Source organism: Tursiops truncatus, chromosome 12 (genome assembly GCF_011762595.2).
Source record: "Tursiops truncatus isolate mTurTru1 chromosome 12, mTurTru1.mat.Y, whole genome shotgun sequence".
In the NCBI taxonomy this organism is placed as follows: domain Eukaryota; kingdom Metazoa; phylum Chordata; class Mammalia; order Artiodactyla; family Delphinidae; genus Tursiops; species Tursiops truncatus.
Genome location: NC_047045.1, coordinates 88,426,886 through 88,446,765, shown reverse-complemented (window position 1 = coordinate 88,446,765; position 19,880 = coordinate 88,426,886). Strand labels below are relative to the sequence as shown.

Here is a 19,880-nt window from a genome sequence, read left to right as displayed (position 1 = left end):
TAGCTCCAGTGCTTTGGGTAGCGCCCCGCGGGCCCGGCCAGGCTGTGGCCGGAGGCCAGCGGGCTCACCGTTCCGTGTCTTCCCCACAGCCGAAGCCAACGCCATCAGCGAGAACACGGAGACGCTGCACCTGAGCCCCCCAGTCTCCGTGGAGCACGTGGGCCGGAGCGAGGCCAAGGGCCCGGAGGTGTGCGAGCACTCCTGCGAGGAGCTGGGCAGCCTGATCAGGGAGCTGTCGGGGCTGCATGTCATTGTGAACCAGCTCCACGAGAACCTGCGCAAAGTGGTGGGTGCCCCGGGGACCCTCCTCTAACCACGAGTAACCTCGGCTGTCCACCGTTAACCAGCACTCTCTCCACCACTACCCCCGACTAGCCACTGCCAGCCTCGAGTAACCACCTGGCTCCCTGACGACCAGGCTGCTGGTTCCGGACGTGTGGCTGGAGGGCGGGGGAGGGGTGCTTATGGAAAGTGTGCTCACGGCCACAAGCCTCCCTCTCAGTCCTTCAACCCTGGGGGCTCGTCTCCCAGGAAACAGGAAGCCTGCACCCGAGGGAGGTGCATTCACCTAAGGATGGCGTTCAGAGCGGAGCCCGTCCCTGAAGCCTCGAGGCCGTAACAGGCAGATTGGTCTCCTCTCCGCAGCTCGTCAAGGGGCAGAACACGTGCCTCAAGTCTTAGCAAGCGCGCCTCAGGGCTCAGAGCAGGTTGCTGGCAGTAAGCAGCCTCGTGGGCCCATCCTCCCGCCATGTAGACCTCAGGCTGAGCTCAGCTGAAGGAAGCTTGTGCCCCGGGGCGGCTCCGAGGGAAAGAATACAGAGGGGAGGGGTCGCCAGGCCCCTGAGGCTCTGCTCCACCCAAGGGCCCTGGATGGGGCACTTCTGCTCCAGCTAGGGTGCTGGCTGGGCAGTACCCACGACGAGTGTGGCTTCTGGGATGTCCTACCACGTGCTGGGTGGGGGCAGGGGTGGGGCGGGCGGGGGAGAGCACCCTCCCCGCCCAGCGCTCGCCACTTCAGGGAGCCTTCAGGGCTGGGGGCGCTGAGACCAGGGTCACCCGCAGGCGGGGGCCCTGCTGGGCGGGCATCTTCGTAAACGTGGAGGACCTTCCCACGAGCTGCACGTGGCGTGTGACCTCTAACTGGCTGCTTCAGGACACAGAGCCTCAGCCCTGCTGGTGCCGGTGGCGTCCGGGGGGTCCCGGCGGGGGAGGGGCTGCAGAAGGGAGGCCGAGACAGGAGCGGGGGAGCCTTTGCCCCTGACGCGTCTCGCTTTCAGCTGAAAAGAGCTTCTGGAGAAGTTTACCTACATTGGAGTTGGGGATTAAGGAAATTCGCCAGCTCCCTGAATCACACAAAAACATCTGGATGGTGTGTTTCTGTCCATTTTGCGCCAGAGGGGGGGGCATATCTTTTGGGTGATTCTCAAAGCGCCCATTATCCCCACATCAGAGATGTTAGCGGGAGCAGGGTGCCTAGAAGGAGGGAGGTGACAACACACGTGCTCAGGGGACAAATGGTGTAACTTTCACTAGTTGATTTTCTTTTAAACTTTGCATTGTTTCCTGCAGTCTGTAACCCCCACGACAGCAGGGCTTATGTCTGTTTGCCTTTGCCGTTGTGCTACCACAGCTGTGTCTGTCACACTTGGGAGAATGGGTGAATTCAAGAATTGAACCTCAGTTTTCAGCTGCGGGTGGTGGGAGGGACCCCGTCCCCCCTGGTCCAGCCTGAGGCTCCTTCACGACTGCACGTCCTGCATCCGCCCGTGTGCGATGGCTGCAGAGCCTGCTGTGGCTGTGCTGACCTCCTTCCCTCCACTTTCCAGTCAAATGACAACCGGTTTCTCTGGGAGCTCATTGGAGGACCCGCCAAGACCAGGAACATGTCCGCCTGCTTGCAGGACGGCAGGTTCTTTGCGGAGAATGAAACCTGGGTGGTGGACAGCTGCACCAAGTGCACCTGCAAGGTGAGACGGGCACGTGGTCTCCTGGCGGCGGCCCCGGGCTGGAGGCTTCCTGCTCTCTGTTCCCCGCGCCGCGTGTGGGGCGTGGGGAAGGGGGCCACCTCCAATGAGGCCCGAGTGCCCCCGTGGTTCTGCGCCCAGAGAGCCGGGGAGGGTGCAGCCAGTGTCACCCGACGGCTGGCCGGTCCCCCACATCTTTGTGTTTGAGGCCACTCGGTCCTGCAAGGGCCTCGGGTTCGGCACAAGCCGCTGGGGATGGGGTCACTGCCCACGACACAACATGATGCTTAGTTTCCTTATGTCCTGGCACCTGGTCTCCACTGCTGAGGGCCTGGACACCAGACGCCGCTGCGACCTTGTGCGTCCCCCCGCCCGCAGCGCGCGGAAGGCCCCGTGCCCGCGGCTCCGCGGACGGAGAAAGGAGCGTGCGCGCGGCGAGAGATGCGCTCGCGTCCCTGTAACCGGCGGGGTCTGTGGGCAGAGACCTCCAGCCTTCCTGCCAACCCTTCCAGTCCAGCCCTGGGTCAGTGTTCATGTTCCTAAATGAGTGACATAAATGCCTCTTTTCCTTGCAGAAATTTAAAACCGTTTGCCACCAGATCAGCTGCCCTCCCGCCACGTGCGCCGACCCATCGTTTGTGGACGGCGAGTGCTGTCCCTCCTGCTTCCACGGTGAGTGCCCGGCGGGCGGGCGGCGGCCTCGGCACTAGCGGCCCCGGCTGTGGGACCATGCGGGTCTGTGTCGGACGGTCTCGCAGGGGCCAGGGCTCCGAGGTCTTCCTGAAGCGCCCAGATGCTCGTGGCTCTGGGGTCGCAGTGGCCCTGGTCCTCCTCAGCCTCCCCTCCTGTGCTGATCCAAAGCCACAGCCCCCGCCTCTGTTTTGAGTCCCCCATCGCCCTCCCCAGCTGACCCTAGAGCAACTGAGCCTCCTTCACACCGGCTCCCCACCCCCTTCCTCGTGGTGTCACCGGCAGCCTTGACTGAATCGGTTGCTGCTCTGCGTGTCCTGTTTGTCTTTCACTGTCTGGCCCTCATCCTGGTCTGGGGGTCCTTGAGTCTGGTGACCCGGGCGGGGCTGGGCAGCTTCCGTGTTCGGGGAGCCCACGGACATGAGCACAGGCTCTGCCCCTCCATGAATCTGAGCAAAATGTGGCTTTTCCAGGGTTCAGATTCTTCATCTGTAAAATACAGAATGAGTGTCCCCATGACACAGGCTTAGTTTAGGATGAAAATAAACAGCACAATATGTACGAAAGTGCCTGACGTATATTAGGTGTTAAACAGAGACCAAATCGGACCTGCTACAGAGAGTAACAGTGTGATTGCGGGAGCCCGAGGGCCCACTTTTGCCCAGAGGGAGCCATTTCACGTTGTTGAGTAAAAGCCCAGGAAGGGTCTCCTCAAATTCTTCTCTTGCTGCTTCTGAGACGTTGAATCGTAGCATTTACTATTTACCAGAACGATCTCTTGCATTAAGGTACAACTTTTCTGTTATTCAGAGATTGATAATTTCCTGTGAAGAATTTCTTGGCAAGAAATTGCCTTTTTATTTAACTTGTTCCAATTTAAAGTATTTGGAATGAAATTTAGTGTCTGTAATTTCAACCAAAAATTGAAGTTTCATCACCATATATAAATCAGCACATGGAGGTGCAGGTGGAAATAGCTTACATCTTAGCAACTCCAGCGAAAGCTTGTGCAGACAGGGTTCAGCGCTCTCCTTTGTGAGGCCGTTAGAAGCAACCACAGACCCCTTTCCTGCCAGTAGACCCTGGGTTTCTGGCCAAGCTCCTTGTGCATCCCCCTGCTTTCCTTTCCTGGGAGGGCGGCCCCTGCGCTCCGACCCTGGGACAGACGTGGGGCGGCCCTGCTGTCTGCCCGCTGCCAGCACCCACCTGGGGCATGCAGCTCGGAGCCCAGGGCTGGGCTCTGCTGTGTGGGGCAGTCCCCGGGGAGGTCTGATGGGCAGTGGTGCTCCCCCCAGCAGACGGCGAGGACGGCTGGTCCCCATGGGCGGAGTGGACGGAGTGCTCTGCCACCTGCGGGCCTGGTACCCAGCAGAGGGGGCGGTCCTGCGATGTCACCAGTAACACCTGCCTGGGGCCATCCATCCAGACGCGGTCGTGCAGCCTGGGCAAGTGCGACCACCGCAGTGAGTGTCAGAGGCCGGGCCGGCCCGGGGTGGGGGACAGGGCCCAGCCCCTGGGGTCTTGGGGGTCCAGAGACCCCCTGCTGCTGCCCTTTCTGGGAGGGGCTCCATGTGGCCCACGCACCCTGCTCTTCCCCAGCTGGGCTCCCCACTCCTGCCTGGTTGATGGGCAGACTCCCGGGACGGGTCAGCCCCGCCTCTCACTCAGCGCCCTGAGCCTCTGATGTCCTTGTTCCCTCCATGTGCTAGTCCGGCAGGATGGTGGCTGGAGCCACTGGTCGCCGTGGTCCTCCTGTTCCGTGACCTGTGGGGTCGGCAATGTCACCCGCATCCGGCTCTGCAACTCACCAGTGCCACAGATGGGCGGGCGGAGCTGCAAGGGCAGCGGCCGCGAGACCAAGGCCTGCCAGGGCCCGCCCTGCCCGGGTGAGTGGACAAGGGCGGGGTCCGGGCTCGCGGCCGGCCTTTAGCAGGACACAGGCCCGGCGCGGCCCCGCGAGGTCAAGGCACTGGGATCCTCTCGGTCGGCGTTTCTGGAAGCTGGGCCTTGGGATGGATGCCCATTGCGGTGCTCAGCTCTGACCTCCCCAGAACAAACTCCAGTTAACCCACGATGGAGCAGAAATAGGCCGGGACTGAGGGGGAAGTGACAGCAGGCACAGGAGGGGGGCTCAGGAGGCGCCCCCCCCCGCATCTGGGGCATCTGGGGCCTGGGTTTGGGAGGACACGTGCTCCCTGTACCAGGCCTGCTCTGGGACGTGGGCAGGGTCTTCGCCCAGAAAAGGCTGTGCTGTGAGTCTTCTCCCTACTGAGTTATCTGTACTGATGATGAGCGACAGCCTTTTAAAATGAAACTCAGCTCCGCACAGCTTTTCAGACGTGAGCACCTCTTGCCCGTGGCAGGGGTGGACCCATAGCCAGCGGCCCCCGGTCAATGGTCCCAGGTTCTGAGCACAGAAGATTGTGTGATTTCCCTTCCCAGAGACAAAACGAAACAAGTGAACTGTCATCATCTTCATCCCTCCCTGACCATACGGTCCTGAGAGGACTTTCCTACCAGGCTTCCTCCACGTGTGGAGGCGTGGCCTTACCCCAGGCTCTCTGTCCTGAGCCCCCAGCGCAGGCCGCGCCCCCAGAGTGACCCCTCTGTCCTCTCTCCCCCAGTCGACGGTCGGTGGAGCCCCTGGTCCCCATGGTCGGCCTGCACGGTCACCTGTGCCGGAGGGATCCGGGAGCGGACACGCATCTGTAACAGCCCGGAGCCCCAGCACGGAGGGAAGGACTGCGTCGGCGACGTCACGGAGCATCAGATGTGTAACAGGAGGAGCTGCCCCGCAGGTGGGTGTGCACGGGACGGGCCCGCAGCCTCCAGCCTTTCGGCCGACGGGCATCTGTTGTGGGGCCTGGACGCTCCAGCCGCAGGCGTCTTTGAAGACACCGTTGGGTTTTAATTCTGATTAAATGTATAAAAATGCTTGGAAAATACAGAGAAAAAAATCCGTTCTACACACGTGAAGCTTTACGCTCTGCTTCGTGTTCCTCTGGCCTTTTTACGTGAAGGCAGAAAGCATGGCGCGCAGAAGGGAGCATCGTAGGTAGTGCGGCCACAGAGCACGCGGGCCCGTCACCCCTACATCTCCGACGCTTTACTCTTGGAGGTGGTGACTTTTGGTGGCTGTCCCCAGCATCTTCCTAACTCACTCAGTTTCTCCACAGCTGAACCCCGGAGTGTGTGAAGGGCATCACCCGGGCCTCGTGTGTGGGTTCATTACGGCGCCACCTGGTGGCGGCTGCTGACTCTGCTCTGCTTCCTCCGTGCAGACGGCTGCTTGTCCAACCCCTGCTTCCCCGGAGCCGAGTGCCGCAGCTTCCCCGACGGGTCCTGGTCCTGCGGCTCTTGCCCGCTGGGCTTCCTGGGCAACGGCACCCACTGCGAGGACCTGGACGAGGTAGGTGCCCCCTTCCCAGGCGGCGGGGCGTGCCTCGGAGGTGGGGAGCGTGGGCTCACGTCTGGCCCGCTGGTCCCCGCAGTGCGCTCTGGTCACCGACGTGTGCTTCACGACCAGCAAGGCGCACCGTTGCGTCAACACCAACCCCGGCTTCCACTGCCTGCCCTGCCCCCCGCGCTACAAGGGGAGCCAGCCCTTCGGCGTCGGCCTGGAGGCGGCCAGGACGGAGAAGCAGGTGAGCTGCTCGGCCTTCCGAGCTCCTGTTAGAGACAGCAGGACAGTCAGGCGGGAGCTGGGACTGGAGGGTGGACGGGACAGGAGCGGGGACGGCGACCTGGGGGAGAGACGGTCTCACTCTGCCGGCCAGCGCGACCCCACCCGCAGGGACCACAGGGCTGAGTTTTCTCGCACAGCATCCCCGAGGGCCAGGGTGGGGACTCGTGGTCTCCCCGTGACCCCAGGCGCCACCGGAGGCCCGACGTGACCTTGCTGTTGCTCGGGGCCTTCCAGGGGAGCAGAGCCCTGGGTCTCTGGACGCTGTCCCTCCTCAGCATCCCGTGGGTGGCCGGGAGCCCTGCGCCCTGCACGCGGCCCTCCCGTCAGGGTCAGGGTCAGGGTCAGCACGCGTCCTGACACGCTCGGCCCTCCCGCAGCTGTGTGAGCCTGAGGACCCCTGCAAGGACAAGAGCCACAGCTGCCACAGGCATGCGGAGTGCATCTACCTGGGCCACTTCAGCGACCCCATGTACAAGTGCGAGTGCCAGACGGGCTACGCGGGCGACGGGCTCATCTGCGGGGAGGACTCAGACCTGGATGGCTGGCCCAACAAGAACCTGGTCTGCGCCACCAACGCCACCTACCACTGCATCAAGGTGAGAGTGTGGCAGGGGGTCCCCCTTCCTCAGGCCCCAGCGGTTCCAGCTCGGGGCAGCTGTGGCCCTGGAGGTGCCTCTACGGGTCCAAACAGTCAGAGGCTCCGTGTGGGCCCTGCACTCTGTGTGGTCCCCACCCCCGAAGCTGACGGGAGCTGGGGTGTCACTGCCCACCCACTAGCCCCTCCAAGGCGTCTGCCTAGTGGGTTTCTGCAAATTCCAGGACCACTCTGGAAAAGCAGCTGATTGTTGGGAGCTGGGAGAGGACGCGGAGCCTAGTACATGTTTGTTAACTGATACAAAGAGGCTTGACTCATTGGGGGTGGGGCGATGTAAACAGGCCCCACCCTCCTCCAAGGCTGTGGGGGCCTGAGGTCTGCAGGTGGGCCGGGCTGTGCTCACACAGAGCCTAGCACACAATTTTCTTTGCAAAGACCCCCATGTGCTGCACACAGGAAGCGGTCAGGGCCCCCGGGTGAGTGGGGCTTCCTTAGGGCCTGTAACGGGGTGGCGTCCTTTCCTGGGGCCACTGCAGCCAATGACCACAAACCTCGTGGTTTTAAAAGGCAGGACTGCACCCTCTCACGTCCGGAGCCAGGAGTCTGAGGTCAAGGCGTGGCAGGGCTGGGCTGCCTGGAGCCCCCAGGGGAGGGTCCTTCCAGCCTCTCCCAGCTTCTGGGCCCTCCAGGTGTCCGTGGCTTGTGGACACACCACCCCAGCCTCTGCTTCTGCCTGCTCCTCTGTGCATCTGTCTCAAACTCCCCCTGATGCCCTTATAAGGACACGCGTGGTTGTATTTAGGGCCCATCTGGATACTCCAGGGTAAACTCGTCCTTTCAAGACCCTCATATCAAGCGCATCTTTTGCATATAAGGTGATATTAGCTTTACCATGTAAGGTGATAGCCACTCTTGCTATATAAGGTAACATTTACAGGTTCTAGAGGTTAAGACATGGCATATATTTAGGGGACACCATTCACACCACTAAACAAGGTGTACCAAAACGTTTCAGTGAAGTTTTATACCTTAGAAGCTTCAGAAATATAAATACTACAAACTCACAAAAGACATTACTTGCAAATATACATATATAAATCTATTTAATATTGATTTGTTCTTGTGAATTTTGAGTAAAGAGAGTTTTACATTTTATCTTTCGCCCTCTTGATTAAAGATGGCAGGTGTTGACTGAAACAAAAAGTGAATCTGCTTTGAAATAACAGAGACAAAGTTTGCAACCTTCACTGTATCTCCCTGACCACATTCCCTGACCTAACAAGGTCAGGTGTCAAGCTTGGAAATCCCTGCAGGAAGTGGGTGCCTATTGGATGCGATTACTGATGAAGAGTTCCACTAGGGACCCAGGGTGCCCTGGTACCGTAGCAGGAACAATGGAAGGTGTCCACGAGGCGAAGGACACCCTCTTTGTTTTTCATTTTTGTGGAACTTCAGACAGGAATTTAATAACTAAAAAGGTGGCACGTCAAAGTTGCACATTATATTTGCATTAAATATAACTTATGGGAACAAACAGATGCAAAAGTAAGACAGTTCATGGGAAGCCCCCTCACCCCGTCTGAGAGGTTCCCTTACTCATCCCTGCAAAGGTGCTGAGTCCCTCCGTCAGGACCTGTGTCCACACCACAGGAATATGCTCTCCTCCTTCACGGGCTGGAGTTGAAGCTTGGCTCCAGACATGGCCCTGGGCTGTGCTTCTGATGAGACCCCTGACCCCCTTGAACCCCTGGGGCTTCTGGGACACCTGTGTTAATGGCATCGAAACACCTTCACGTGGACCCTCTCCTGGTGTTTCCAGCTCCCTCAGGCTGCAGTGTCTGTACAGCTCGGGTTTGAGTCCTTATATCATTGGACTGAAACAAAATGACTTTTTTTCCACCGTTATGGGAATCCTCCACTTCTTGGGCAGAGCTGAATCAGGGAGATGGTTTGGGGAGCTGGGCCGCGGTTCCTGAACAGAGACTCTAGGCCACCTGTGGGCTAGTGAGGGTTGAAGGTTTATGACCTTGGCTTTTGGATGGACGCTTGGAGTTTGTGGGAAGCAGTGGGACGGGAGGCTCTGCCCTGTCCTGTATTTTCATTCTCTCCTGGTTCCCGCAGTCATTCAGCTGCATACAGGAATCCCGAGCTCAGGACACAGGCTCCTTTTGCCTCAGCTCACTGGCGGTGGTGATGTCGGTCCTAGAGCAGCACCTGAGGGGAAACGCGGGGCCGCGGCGTCTCCGTCCTGCTCCCGCGAGGACAGGTGCCTGGCGTGATGTCGCTGGCTCCGCCCTCACCATCTCATCTGAAAGAAGCGGGCTCTTGGGAATGTTTTTGTAACTAGCCTGCTTTCTCTGCTTGCAGGACAACTGCCCCCTCCTGCCTAACTCTGGGCAAGAAGACTTTGACAAGGACGGCATCGGGGACGCCTGTGACGATGACGATGACAACGACGGTGTCAGCGATGAGAAGGTGGGTCTGCACCACCTGGGCACCTGCCCTCGGGTTGAGGAGTGGGGGAGCGCAGTGCTCTGCACCCAGGGGTCCCCGTGAACTGCCGGGTTTAGCGCTCCTGGGCTAGTCACAGAAAGTCACCGACAGGGAACGTCTGTCCTTCGCACAAGCACACGAGGCAGCCCGAACATGGAGCCGCCTGGGGTGCTCTGTCAGAAGCGCTTCCAGTGGTTTAGTTTACCTTTAGTTGCGTAAAAGGGACTTATCCCCCCTGCTTCTGGGGCGGGTGGCAGCGATGGGGGCTGCCTGGGATGAGCGATATTGCCACTCCCTGCCTTTAGGGCAGAATTTAGATGTTACCATTTCCCGAGAGAAGTGTTGCAGACGTAAGTGCTCTGACACGTTAGTCCGTAATTCAGCGCTAGCAGAGACAGAGGCTAACTTCTTATTCACAGGCTTACTGCGTCTGGCTTCCACCGATCGATCCGTTAACTCATTCATTCGTTCATTCCCTTGACGTTTATGTTTCTATCCTCACCATGAAATATGTGCTAGGTCACCTTTACTATAGAAAATATCAAAATTTTTCATAGGGGCAGATGCATAAATAATTATCAAATGATTTGATATCAAAAAAGTGTCAGCAATGGCTACCTTGGCCAAGGTACTTTATCGCTACCTTGATCATCTTGATCTACTCTGAATACATAGCCTGTAAGTGCTAAGCCATTCTATAAGCAATTCAACAAATGCCCCTATTTCTCAAATTCTTCCCTCACTTTCTCTCTAGGACAACTGCCAGCTTGTCTTCAACCCACGTCAGTTCGACTACGACAAAGACGAGGTTGGGGACCGCTGTGACAACTGCCCCTACGTGCACAACCCGGCGCAGATCGACACGGACAGCAACGGGGAGGGCGACGCCTGCTCCGTGGACATCGATGGGGACGGTCAGTCCCGCGCGTCCTCCCGACGGGCTTCAGGGCTCACGGTCGGCGGTGGTCCCGGGCTCCGTGCTTTATTCTGTTACTGCATAAGCCCAGCTTCCCCTGTGCACTGACATGAGACGACACGATCCACGGCGCTTTGCTCATAGGGTCCCGGCCTCTTTCGGCCCCTGTCCCCGTGGGGTCCTGGAAGGGGTTGCCGGCCTCAGGACGCTGGTCTCAGGTCGCCGGCCTAGTTTCCCCCTTTGGAAAACTACACGTTTGGCATCTTCCTTTCCTGGCCCTGAGCTCTTGTCCCATGTCCTTGTGGCCAGTCCTGGTGTCTTCTCCCAGGTCCACGTCCGTTCACAGCCCCAGGAACCCAGTACCCTGTCCTGACCCAACCGTGCTTCTGAGAAAGGCCTGAGGACAGCTTTGTTCCCTCCACGCTGTATTTCTGGCCATTCATTGAATCATTCACTGCAAAGCCTCCCCGAGGGGTTGCCGGTACCCTCGGACTTCAGAAACATGCGACACCGCCCGGCTATTTAACCCTGGATGCCAGTGCCGCGGGCACGAGCTCCACACCTCACAGCACAGCCTCGCCCTGGGCGTCTGACGCTCAGGGAGCAGCTGGGACAGACTCACACCCACTCCCTCTGACTCCGCCCTCCCACCCCAACCTGCGTTTGTCTCCTGGCTACTTTCTTGGTGTAACTTGACATCACACTGACCAGCTTCCACCGGCACCAAGACAGCGTCCGGCCGTGCTGCTTTCTACGGCTTTCCAGCAGCCGGGCGTCTCCTCCGGTCCTCCGTCTGTGAGGTCTGACCCCCTGCATATCTCAGGGGTCCTTTCTCACTGCCTCGCCCCCTGCCTCCCACCATCTGCCAGGATAAGACAGCCGCCTAGCCTGGCTCAAGCTTTCCTGCTGACTCACTGATTTGTGAGGTTTTGCTTTGCCCTTCGAGCCTGATTACTGTTAACTCAGTTTTCGTAACCCCAAAGTTGATGAAATTCATTATCTATTTTCAGATTTCTGGGTGTAAGGCACTATAGCTAACCCCCCTGTCAGTCTCTGCCATTGTTATTTTCCTGCTAACGTAGGGAACAGATGAGGCTGTGGGGCCCCGGAAGCTGATCAGGTCCTAGGAGCGCGATGCCAATTTTCTGAATGGACGTTAGGGCAAACAGTCCGCGTGAGGACTCCGATGTTTACGCTGTGATGACTCACTCGTCAGCCCTCCGTGTGTATTGTCATCCAGAAACCTCCGAGAGTTGGTTCTGCTTCAAACTAAGGGAATTTTCAGTTTAATGGGAAATCTGCCATGAATCTAGTAATCTTTACATTTTATCATTTTTTTATTAAACAAAAGTTTGGCCGTACGTTGCTTACTGAGATAGGAAAAGCAACGTGCCTTTTCTAAACTCCGTTTGCTTCTGTTTTCCCCCTGAATCCTACAGATGTCTTCAATGAGCGAGACAACTGTCCCTACGTCTACAACACTGACCAGAGGGACACCGACGGGGACGGCGTGGGCGATCACTGCGACAACTGCCCCCTGGTGCACAACCCAGACCAGGTAACTGGCCGGCGACTGACCAGGTGTGGCTAAGAGCAGCGGGGGCGGAGGGGCTTCTCCGTCACAGAACGGGCGCGGCTTTGCAGCTTTTCATCCACCTGTCAGGACGCGACAGCACAGGCTTTTCAATCACTGTGATTGAAAACATTGAACTCAGGTCTGAGCATGACTCGTATCTCCGTGGCCACTGGCCAGATGAGTGGGTGCCTTTGTCCCACTGTCTGAAAGGAGAGAGTCTTCATCTAATTATCTCCGTATTTCCCTGATGCAAACATAGGAATTGGCTGCTTTTCCAGTTGTGCCTTTGGAAGACACGGTGAGAACGTAACATACGGATGTAGTCCCTAGAACGTGTTGCAGCAGAGGTTGTCAGAAAGGACTTGATTCTGTTGCAGCTCATTCTTTCCAGTCTTCCTTAAAGAAAGTGAATCCCCGTAGGGAGGTGGGTTAGGATGGAGAGAGACCATTTCCTCTCTGCGGTCACGGCTCACGTCGGGGGTAAGGTGGTACCGGCCACGCGCCCTCGGAGACTTTCAGCCTGGCATCTGCTTCACCGGTTGGATGCTCACTGCTGCTGTCCCCGAACTCTGTCTTCCAGACCGACGTAGACAACGACCTCGTGGGTGACCAGTGTGACAACAATGAGGACATCGACGAGGACGGACACCAAAACAACCAGGACAACTGCCCCTACATCTCCAACGCCAACCAGGCCGACCATGACCACGACGGCAAGGGGGACGCCTGTGACTCGGACGACGACAACGACGGCATCCCCGACGACAGGGACAACTGCCGGCTTGTGGCCAACTCCAACCAGGAGGACTCAGACGGTAGGTCCTGTGACAGCCGCCCCGCAGGGGCAGAGAGGTTGCGGGAGCGCGAAATGCCGGGAGAAAGAAGTACGTAGCCCGACTGCTGACGTGAGTAAGTGGTCCATGAGCACAGGATCCGGAGGGGGCAGGAGTCTCGGGTAGCGTGGCAGGTAATGTGGCAGGTGCACCGCTGGGCTCGGTGGTGGCTTGGCTGTCCTCTGGCATCTGCTGGAGCCTGTGGGTGCAATCCCGGCTGACCCGGGTGCTGCCTGGGGGGTACACATCCACTGTGGATGAGATGGGGTGTGGGGTGTTTGAGCCCACACGACCCAGAGGCACATGGAGACTCACTGACTGAAGGGTAGCTCCAAGGACCACCCCCACCCCCATCCCAAGAGCAGCACAGAGCTCATTCTTGACAAGAGGACAGACGGCTTCAGTCCCCACAGTGGGGCAGGGGGCGCCTGCTGGCTACCGAGCAGCCTTTTACCAGGAGGGAGGTTGGGACGGAGGCAAGGCTGGCGTGCTCAGGGGTGTCTTAGGGGTTTTGGAAGCTCCTTTTTGCGTGATTGTGTGCCTGTCACCCAGTGCGTGGATGTGTGTTACTGAACAGAACTGAAGGATGGTTTGAAGGATGTGATGGAAATTCGGTTGAACTTGGTATCTTTTCCTCCTTCTCAAGCAGTAGGCACTGCAATGGCCTAATTGCAGTGCTAAGTGGTCATCTGGTTCATCACTATTACCATGAACTGCATGGCTGTGAAGGTCTCAGCAGGCATCTCTCTGTGCCAGGCTGGTCCGCAGCCCCATGGCCACATCCCCACCTCATTAGAAAATTTGACAAGATGCTTCCAAAAAACAGAAGTCCACATCTCCCTAGGGAAATCATTTTTCATGAAGGGGTTCTGCTTTCAGTGCCAAACAGATTGCAGGCAGGGGTGATTTAGGTAATAGTAGAGGTTCTGGAGACTATCAGAGAAAAAGCTGGAAATTCAGCTTGACTTCACTTGGCAGCGTTCAGGTTTGGTACCCCCAGTTTCAAGTTCAGAAGGAAGTGAGAAGTGACTCTCCAGGAACTGGATTAGGGCGTGCTTTGCTGCAGGGCTTATCACAGCAACGTTTTGAAAAGAGCACCAGACTCCTCACAGCACTGGGGTGAAATGTCAGAGATTACAGGCACTGGTCCAGGAAGGCAGGTCCAGGTCTTGCCAAGCACCTAACCTTGAATTTTCAGAGAATCATGTGCTAAGTTTTCTCAGACACGGAGAGGCGGACAGCAACCCCTTACTTTGCGTGTTTCTCTGCTTGTCCTTGGTGACAGGTGATGGGCGTGGTGATGCCTGCAAAGACGACTTTGACAACGACAACATCCCCGATATTGACGACGTGTGTCCTGAGAACCACGCCATCAGTGAGACGGACTTCCGGAACTTCCAGATGGTCCACCTGGACCCCAAGGGTACCACTCAGATCGATCCCAACTGGGTCATTCGCCATCAAGGCAAAGAGCTGGTGCAGACGGCCAACTCCGACCCTGGCATCGCTGTTGGTGAGCCTTAGAATACGCACCACCCCTGGCGGTTCCTGCCTGCAAGGTGCCCACGGAGCACATGCGCTACCCTTTAAAACCGAGTGGACGGCAGCAGTGGATCTTTCTGGTAGCCCCCATCCTCCCTTGGTTTGTAAAGCCATCTGCCTACATATTTTTGACGGGAGAACTTGGGGAAGCACTTATTTGCCTCTCCAGATTCTCCGCGATTTAATATTCAGCAAGCCATTTCACTTTATGGACTGGGTCTGTAAATTATTGCCTAGGGTGGTGAAGCCCTGCCATGACTCTGTAAGTGGGATCGAAAAAGAGTAAATTCCACAAGTGTTTAATCCCACAGGAGCAGACCTTGAGGTAGATGGAAGAGGAGAGCCTCTTTCCACCTGCGTCCAGTGGTCCCAGGGCTCATCCAGTAATTTCCTAAAAGGCTGTTTCTGACCTGGTTTTGTGACCAAATGTTCCCTTTGGCCCCCAGGTTTCGATGAATTTGGGTCAGTCGACTTCAGCGGCACATTCTACGTCAACACGGACCGGGATGACGACTATGCTGGCTTCGTCTTTGGCTACCAGTCCAGCAGCCGCTTCTACGTGGTGATGTGGAAGCAGGTCACTCAGACGTACTGGGAAGACCAGCCCACCCGGGCGTACGGCTACTCAGGGGTGTCCCTCAAGGTGGTGAACTCCACCACGGGGACAGGCGAGCACCTGAGGAATGCCCTGTGGCACACGGGGAACACAGAGGGACAGGTGAGGAGGACGGTCTCTTCTGACCGAGGCCGGCAGCTGCTGTGAGCTTTCAGGAGAGCAGTACCTGCCCCATTGCAAAAGTACCCCCACCTCGGTTTTTGTTCATTTTACCTCAAGTCACGGTGCTGTGAATAATCTTTTATCGGATACCTCGCTTATTAAAGATGCCATGCCTGGTGGTTTTATAAACACAATTGGTAATCCTCTTGCACATGAAACATAGGCGTACTCCCTTATAGAAAAAGGGAACACAGGGTTTCAAGAGTTTAAGTGTTTTGCCCAAGGTCCCACGTTGAGGAAGTAGAGAATCTGTGACTCGGCCCAAGTGCCTGTGCTCTTTGCGCTGAACTACGTTGTTCCCTGTCAGTGGGTTTTGCTCATGCTAGAGATTTATAATATGAAATATATCGGAGGTAGATGTGGCAGCAGGGGCCATCGGGATTACTTAGCAGAGTACTGTTTTTATCTCCCCCCCTTGTGCCATAAAACTGTGGTTAAGACTCAGGGTGCCAATTATACTCACAAGTGATGTTTTTCCTCAGGTTCGCACGTTATGGCATGACCCCAAAAATATTGGCTGGAAGGACTACACTGCCTACAGGTGGCATCTGACCCACAGACCTAAGACAGGTTACATAAGGTAGGTGAGAGGGTAGCTCAGTAGCGGCTGTATTTCTACCAAGTAATTTTCACATTCCAAGAACATCCTTCCACTGGATGGCAAGTTAGAACATTAACAGATGAATAAGCCAAAGTGGATTCTAACTTGTATGCTGTTCCCTGGATTCTTCCACTTTAAGTGCCTTCTCTTTTCTGTCCAGCATCTTCTTCACGTTTTTTAAAAAAGCAAAAACAAAACTGTTGAAGAGAAGAAAAATCAAACTTGTTAAAATAACCCAGAAAGTGATAAGCATCTCTCCTCCTAATGAACATTATGGGCATGGGAGGGAAGGTGCAGTTAAAATAACTGCATCTTTGTGAATTAGCATGTGATTTCTTTGGTGCACAGGTTCCTATTTATTTCTGATATTGTGAATGGCTGAATTTAAAACACATCTTAAACAAAACTTTGACAAATCAGTCCAACAGCATTTTGTTCTCCTGGCATGACAGCATTTGTCATCAACTTTTTTTTTTTTAAGCTGAGACAATTTCTAATTTTATAAAACGAAACACGGATGATTTAAATTTAAAGTTTTTGCAAAGTTAAACTTAGTCACTAAGAGCATGAGCCAGTCCGATTCTTCACCAGGAGTGTGTGCGCGTCCTCAGTGCCAATAAGCACATCTTAGAAGGGGAGGCTCAGGCTGGTGCCAGGGGTGTGCTGTTTCTGTGGAGTGTCCTTGTTTGTTCACTCCTCTCCTACCAGGGAAGCTTTAGTGCATCTGTACGTGTAGGGTGGAGCCTGGTCCTTGCTATCGCACAGCTCACAGTTTGTGGGGCGGAAGCAGGTGAGCTCGTGGCTTCAGTGCAGTGTGAAGGCCAGGAGCTTGCTGACACGGGGGAGGCTTAGAGCTAGGGTTAGGCAGAGGGAGGGGCCTCCTGACTCCACTAAACTCTTCCTGGCTCCTGAAGGTGGAGACAACTTGGATGCTGGGGTGGGTGATGGTCAGTGAGTCATAGGGAAGAAGGAGGGCTCTGGGGTGGTGCTGTGTTACTCTTGGCCAGCCTCGTGAGGAGAAGGCTGACCTCCTGCCCTCTGGTGAATGTGCTTCAAAGAGCTGACATTCTCTTTCTTTCTCCTTTTTTCCTGTTTTCAGAGTCTTAGTGCATGAAGGAAAACAGGTCATGGCGGACTCAGGACCCATCTATGACCAAACCTACGCTGGTGGGCGGCTGGGTCTGTTTGTCTTCTCTCAAGAAATGGTCTACTTCTCGGACCTGAAATATGAATGCAGAGGTGGGTGTGAGAACATTATTCACTGCGGCCGTGAGTGGCACAGGGGATGGGGAAGGAACACATACTTTACTTTTCTTCTTACAAAAGCTACACATCAGGGAAATAAGCTGGCGGCCTGCCAGGCAGATGTCTTGTTTTGGTCAGCTTGAGTTGGTTTTGTCTGTCAGTTTGTTTGTTTTAAATTCAATGTGAATGTCGTTGGTAAGACAAACACTTTTAAGTTATTCACAGGCTCTACGTGTCCCACTCTACTCTATCCCATAGCTTTTTATATTTTCTACACCTTCTGGGCTCTTAATGGCATTTTAGATTGCTATCTTTGCTAGAATAAAAGAAAGAAAGGAAGGAAGGAAAGAAGGAAGGAAGGATGGGGGGAAAGGTTCTCTTTAGTTATCACTCTAGGAGCATATTTGAATCAAAATATTATAGATCTGGAAGGGAACTTGGCTTCTATGTGGTCTAAGCCTGTGTCTTCATGTAGATATGAAAATATCCCTATTCTACAGATAAGGTAAGTAAGGTTCAGAGATACTTCTCAAAAATCACACAAGAATGTTGATTTGTCTTCTTGATTCTGGTAAAGTGTTCTTTTCCCTATCCTTCGTTCCATCCATCCACCCATCCATCCATCCATCCATCCTTCCATCCATTTATCCACCTATCCATCCATCTATCCATCCTTCCATTTATCCATCCATCCATCCACCATCCATCCATTCATTCAACCATTCACACATCCATCCATATTGTGGAAACCTTTTTTTTAAAAATAGAAATAGTGATTTTTATGTTATAGTTAAACAAAATAAAGCAAAACAAAATGCATGGTCCAATCTCCCAAATTCTGTTCACTGTGTTTTGCAGATGTCTGAACAAGATTTGCTGTATTTCCAGCAAAGTACTGTAGACGCCGTTACCCAGACACCTCAGTCCATCCCAGTGTTCCCAGCTTCTCTCTAGCAGACCTCCTGTCCTTGACCCCAACCTTGAGTGGTTCTTCACCTCCTGTCATCAACCCAAGCCCACGTGCCTTCAGAGGATGAATATTAATGGAAACAAAAGATGAACATCAACCCACTACAGGAAAGACAGTTTGATGATCCATGAGACTTTATGTGGAGTGAAAATCGAGCATGGTATTACATTGTTTTCTCTTGTGTGTTTAAAAAGAATGACGTTTACATATGAAATGTAAGTACTTATTTTATTTATGTGTATATGGAGCTGAAGGGAATATTGTGTATAAGCAATTATCATAAATTAAGCATTTATGCTTAATATTGCTACACTACTTCCAGTGCCTTAAGTTTGGTGCAAGAGCACCCAAATCCTGTTAGGTCAATTATAAAGAAGAGTCAACTCAAGTCTGAATAATGCCATTTTCGGAAAGAGGTCAGGAGATACCAGTCACATATGTGGGATGTCAAGTAACTAATTGGAACATCAAAAATAATTATGGGAATGAATGAATACCCCTCCCCCACTCTCTTGTCCTACAATGGAAGCCCTCATTGATGCTGTCTCATCAAAGAAGGAATATCCTTGCAAAATGGCTCTAATGTGGGTGCAGACGTGGGCCTGGCAAAGCCTCGTCTATGTGAGGGTTTAACCTAGGGAAGTGCTGTCACCGTGGTTCGCCCCTCCAGCCATTGTGGACCTGAGAGAACTCGTGGCCAGTGGTCACTTGGTTCCGAAGTCTGATCCCTAGAATCCCTGCTGGAGCTCCTTTCCAAGCTGCTGGGGAAGAGTCAGCAGGCGAAAAAATCAGCAAATGCATTTTGGCATCTAATCCCTATTCTAGGCTTTGAAACTATGGACGATTGCTTTTACCTAACTTGGTAACACATTCCATTAAGGTTCCAGTTATAAATGTTGTGCTAATATTTATTAAGTGAATATAGAATGCAGTTCCGTTCACCAATAACTTATTTTAAATATGACAAGTAGCACTTATGTAAGTATAATATCTAAAAGTAAACATATAACTAGCATATAATATAAAGATACAGTTACAGCAAAATATCTTCAAAATACAAGACTTTATAATACTATGTTGTCATCATAAAACATGCTGCAAAATGTAATAGAATAAATAAATAATAATGAAGAGTTTATAATGGAACCTTAATATATACTGTTGCCGGTGACTTTAATTCAGTATTTTTTAGTGTTATCTGCTGTACATAGGATTTTAAAGACTTGGAATGCCGAGGGTAAACCAGCGTTGTCTCGGCAGACATACCCCTGAATCAGTCATATAGTAATACACACAGGTCTGATTTATTTTTTGCTTTAAGTTGCATGACGTTTCTGCAAAAACTATTCGTTAATCTCACTCCACATAGGGGTTTAGGAAGAAGACTTTGTCTTGTTGGTCTGATGCGGACAAACTGTTCTCTTCCTGTTAACAGCGACTTCACTCCTCTGTCAAGTAGGGAGCGGCTCCATGACTTTGTTTTCATTTGCTCGTGTGTCTGATAAAGTTGCATTTGTTGCTTCCTTTGAGGTTGATTTTACTTTTCATTTTGCTGCACTTTTTACTTTTTTTGGTGGAACTGTATTCCCAAGACAAGGACGTGTTGGGAACTTCATTAAATGTAACGATTGTGAAGAGCGTGTAGGCTTCCTGTGTCGGTGGTGTTTGCCTGAACAGCACGGTGGCGTTGGGACGATGATGATGTGAATACTTAGAATGTACCATATTTTTTTGTAAATTATTTATGTTTTTTTTTTAAAAACAAACTTCTCGTACAGATGGATGAAACTCTTCTGTTTTGACAAAGACTGTAACTATTTATTTATTTGTTCACATGGTCAGAATTTCACCACTGAAACCCTGCATTTAGCTAGAGACTCATTTTTATACTTTAAAGATTCATCACAGGAAATAAACTGTAAAAAGGTTTTCTATAAATGAATCTCTCTCCCTTTTTTAAAGAGCTAGCAGGGCTCCTGCCGGGGGGGAGGA

At 53.8% G+C, this 19,880-nt stretch overlaps 1 protein-coding gene across 3 annotated transcripts in view; it reads left to right on the top strand.

The window, feature by feature from the left end:
- Positions 1-19,528, top strand: part of THBS2 (thrombospondin 2) — a 28,105-nt gene extending 8,577 nt beyond the window's left edge. For 2 of the 3 annotated variants that reach the window (XM_033836603.2, XM_033836604.2), the window contains 18 exons: positions 90-286; positions 1,827-1,967; positions 2,540-2,636; positions 3,950-4,117; positions 4,364-4,540; positions 5,279-5,452; positions 5,936-6,063; positions 6,146-6,298; positions 6,717-6,935; positions 9,302-9,409; positions 10,182-10,341; positions 11,783-11,901; positions 12,500-12,734; positions 14,038-14,265; positions 14,741-15,012; positions 15,555-15,652; positions 16,773-16,912; positions 17,777-19,528. In XM_033836603.2, the coding sequence (XP_033692494.1) occupies positions 90-286; positions 1,827-1,967; positions 2,540-2,636; positions 3,950-4,117; positions 4,364-4,540; positions 5,279-5,452; positions 5,936-6,063; positions 6,146-6,298; positions 6,717-6,935; positions 9,302-9,409; positions 10,182-10,341; positions 11,783-11,901; positions 12,500-12,734; positions 14,038-14,265; positions 14,741-15,012; positions 15,555-15,652; positions 16,773-16,912; positions 17,777-17,784 (2,822 nt within the window). In that variant the 3' untranslated portion in view covers positions 17,785-19,528. The remainder of the gene's footprint in view (positions 1-89; positions 287-1,826; positions 1,968-2,539; positions 2,637-3,949; positions 4,118-4,363; positions 4,541-5,278; positions 5,453-5,935; positions 6,064-6,145; positions 6,299-6,716; positions 6,936-9,301; positions 9,410-10,181; positions 10,342-11,782; positions 11,902-12,499; positions 12,735-14,037; positions 14,266-14,740; positions 15,013-15,554; positions 15,653-16,772; positions 16,913-17,776) is intronic. The other variant, XM_004323609.4, reaches the window with a different exon arrangement.
- Positions 19,529-19,880: the final 352 nt, after the last annotated feature.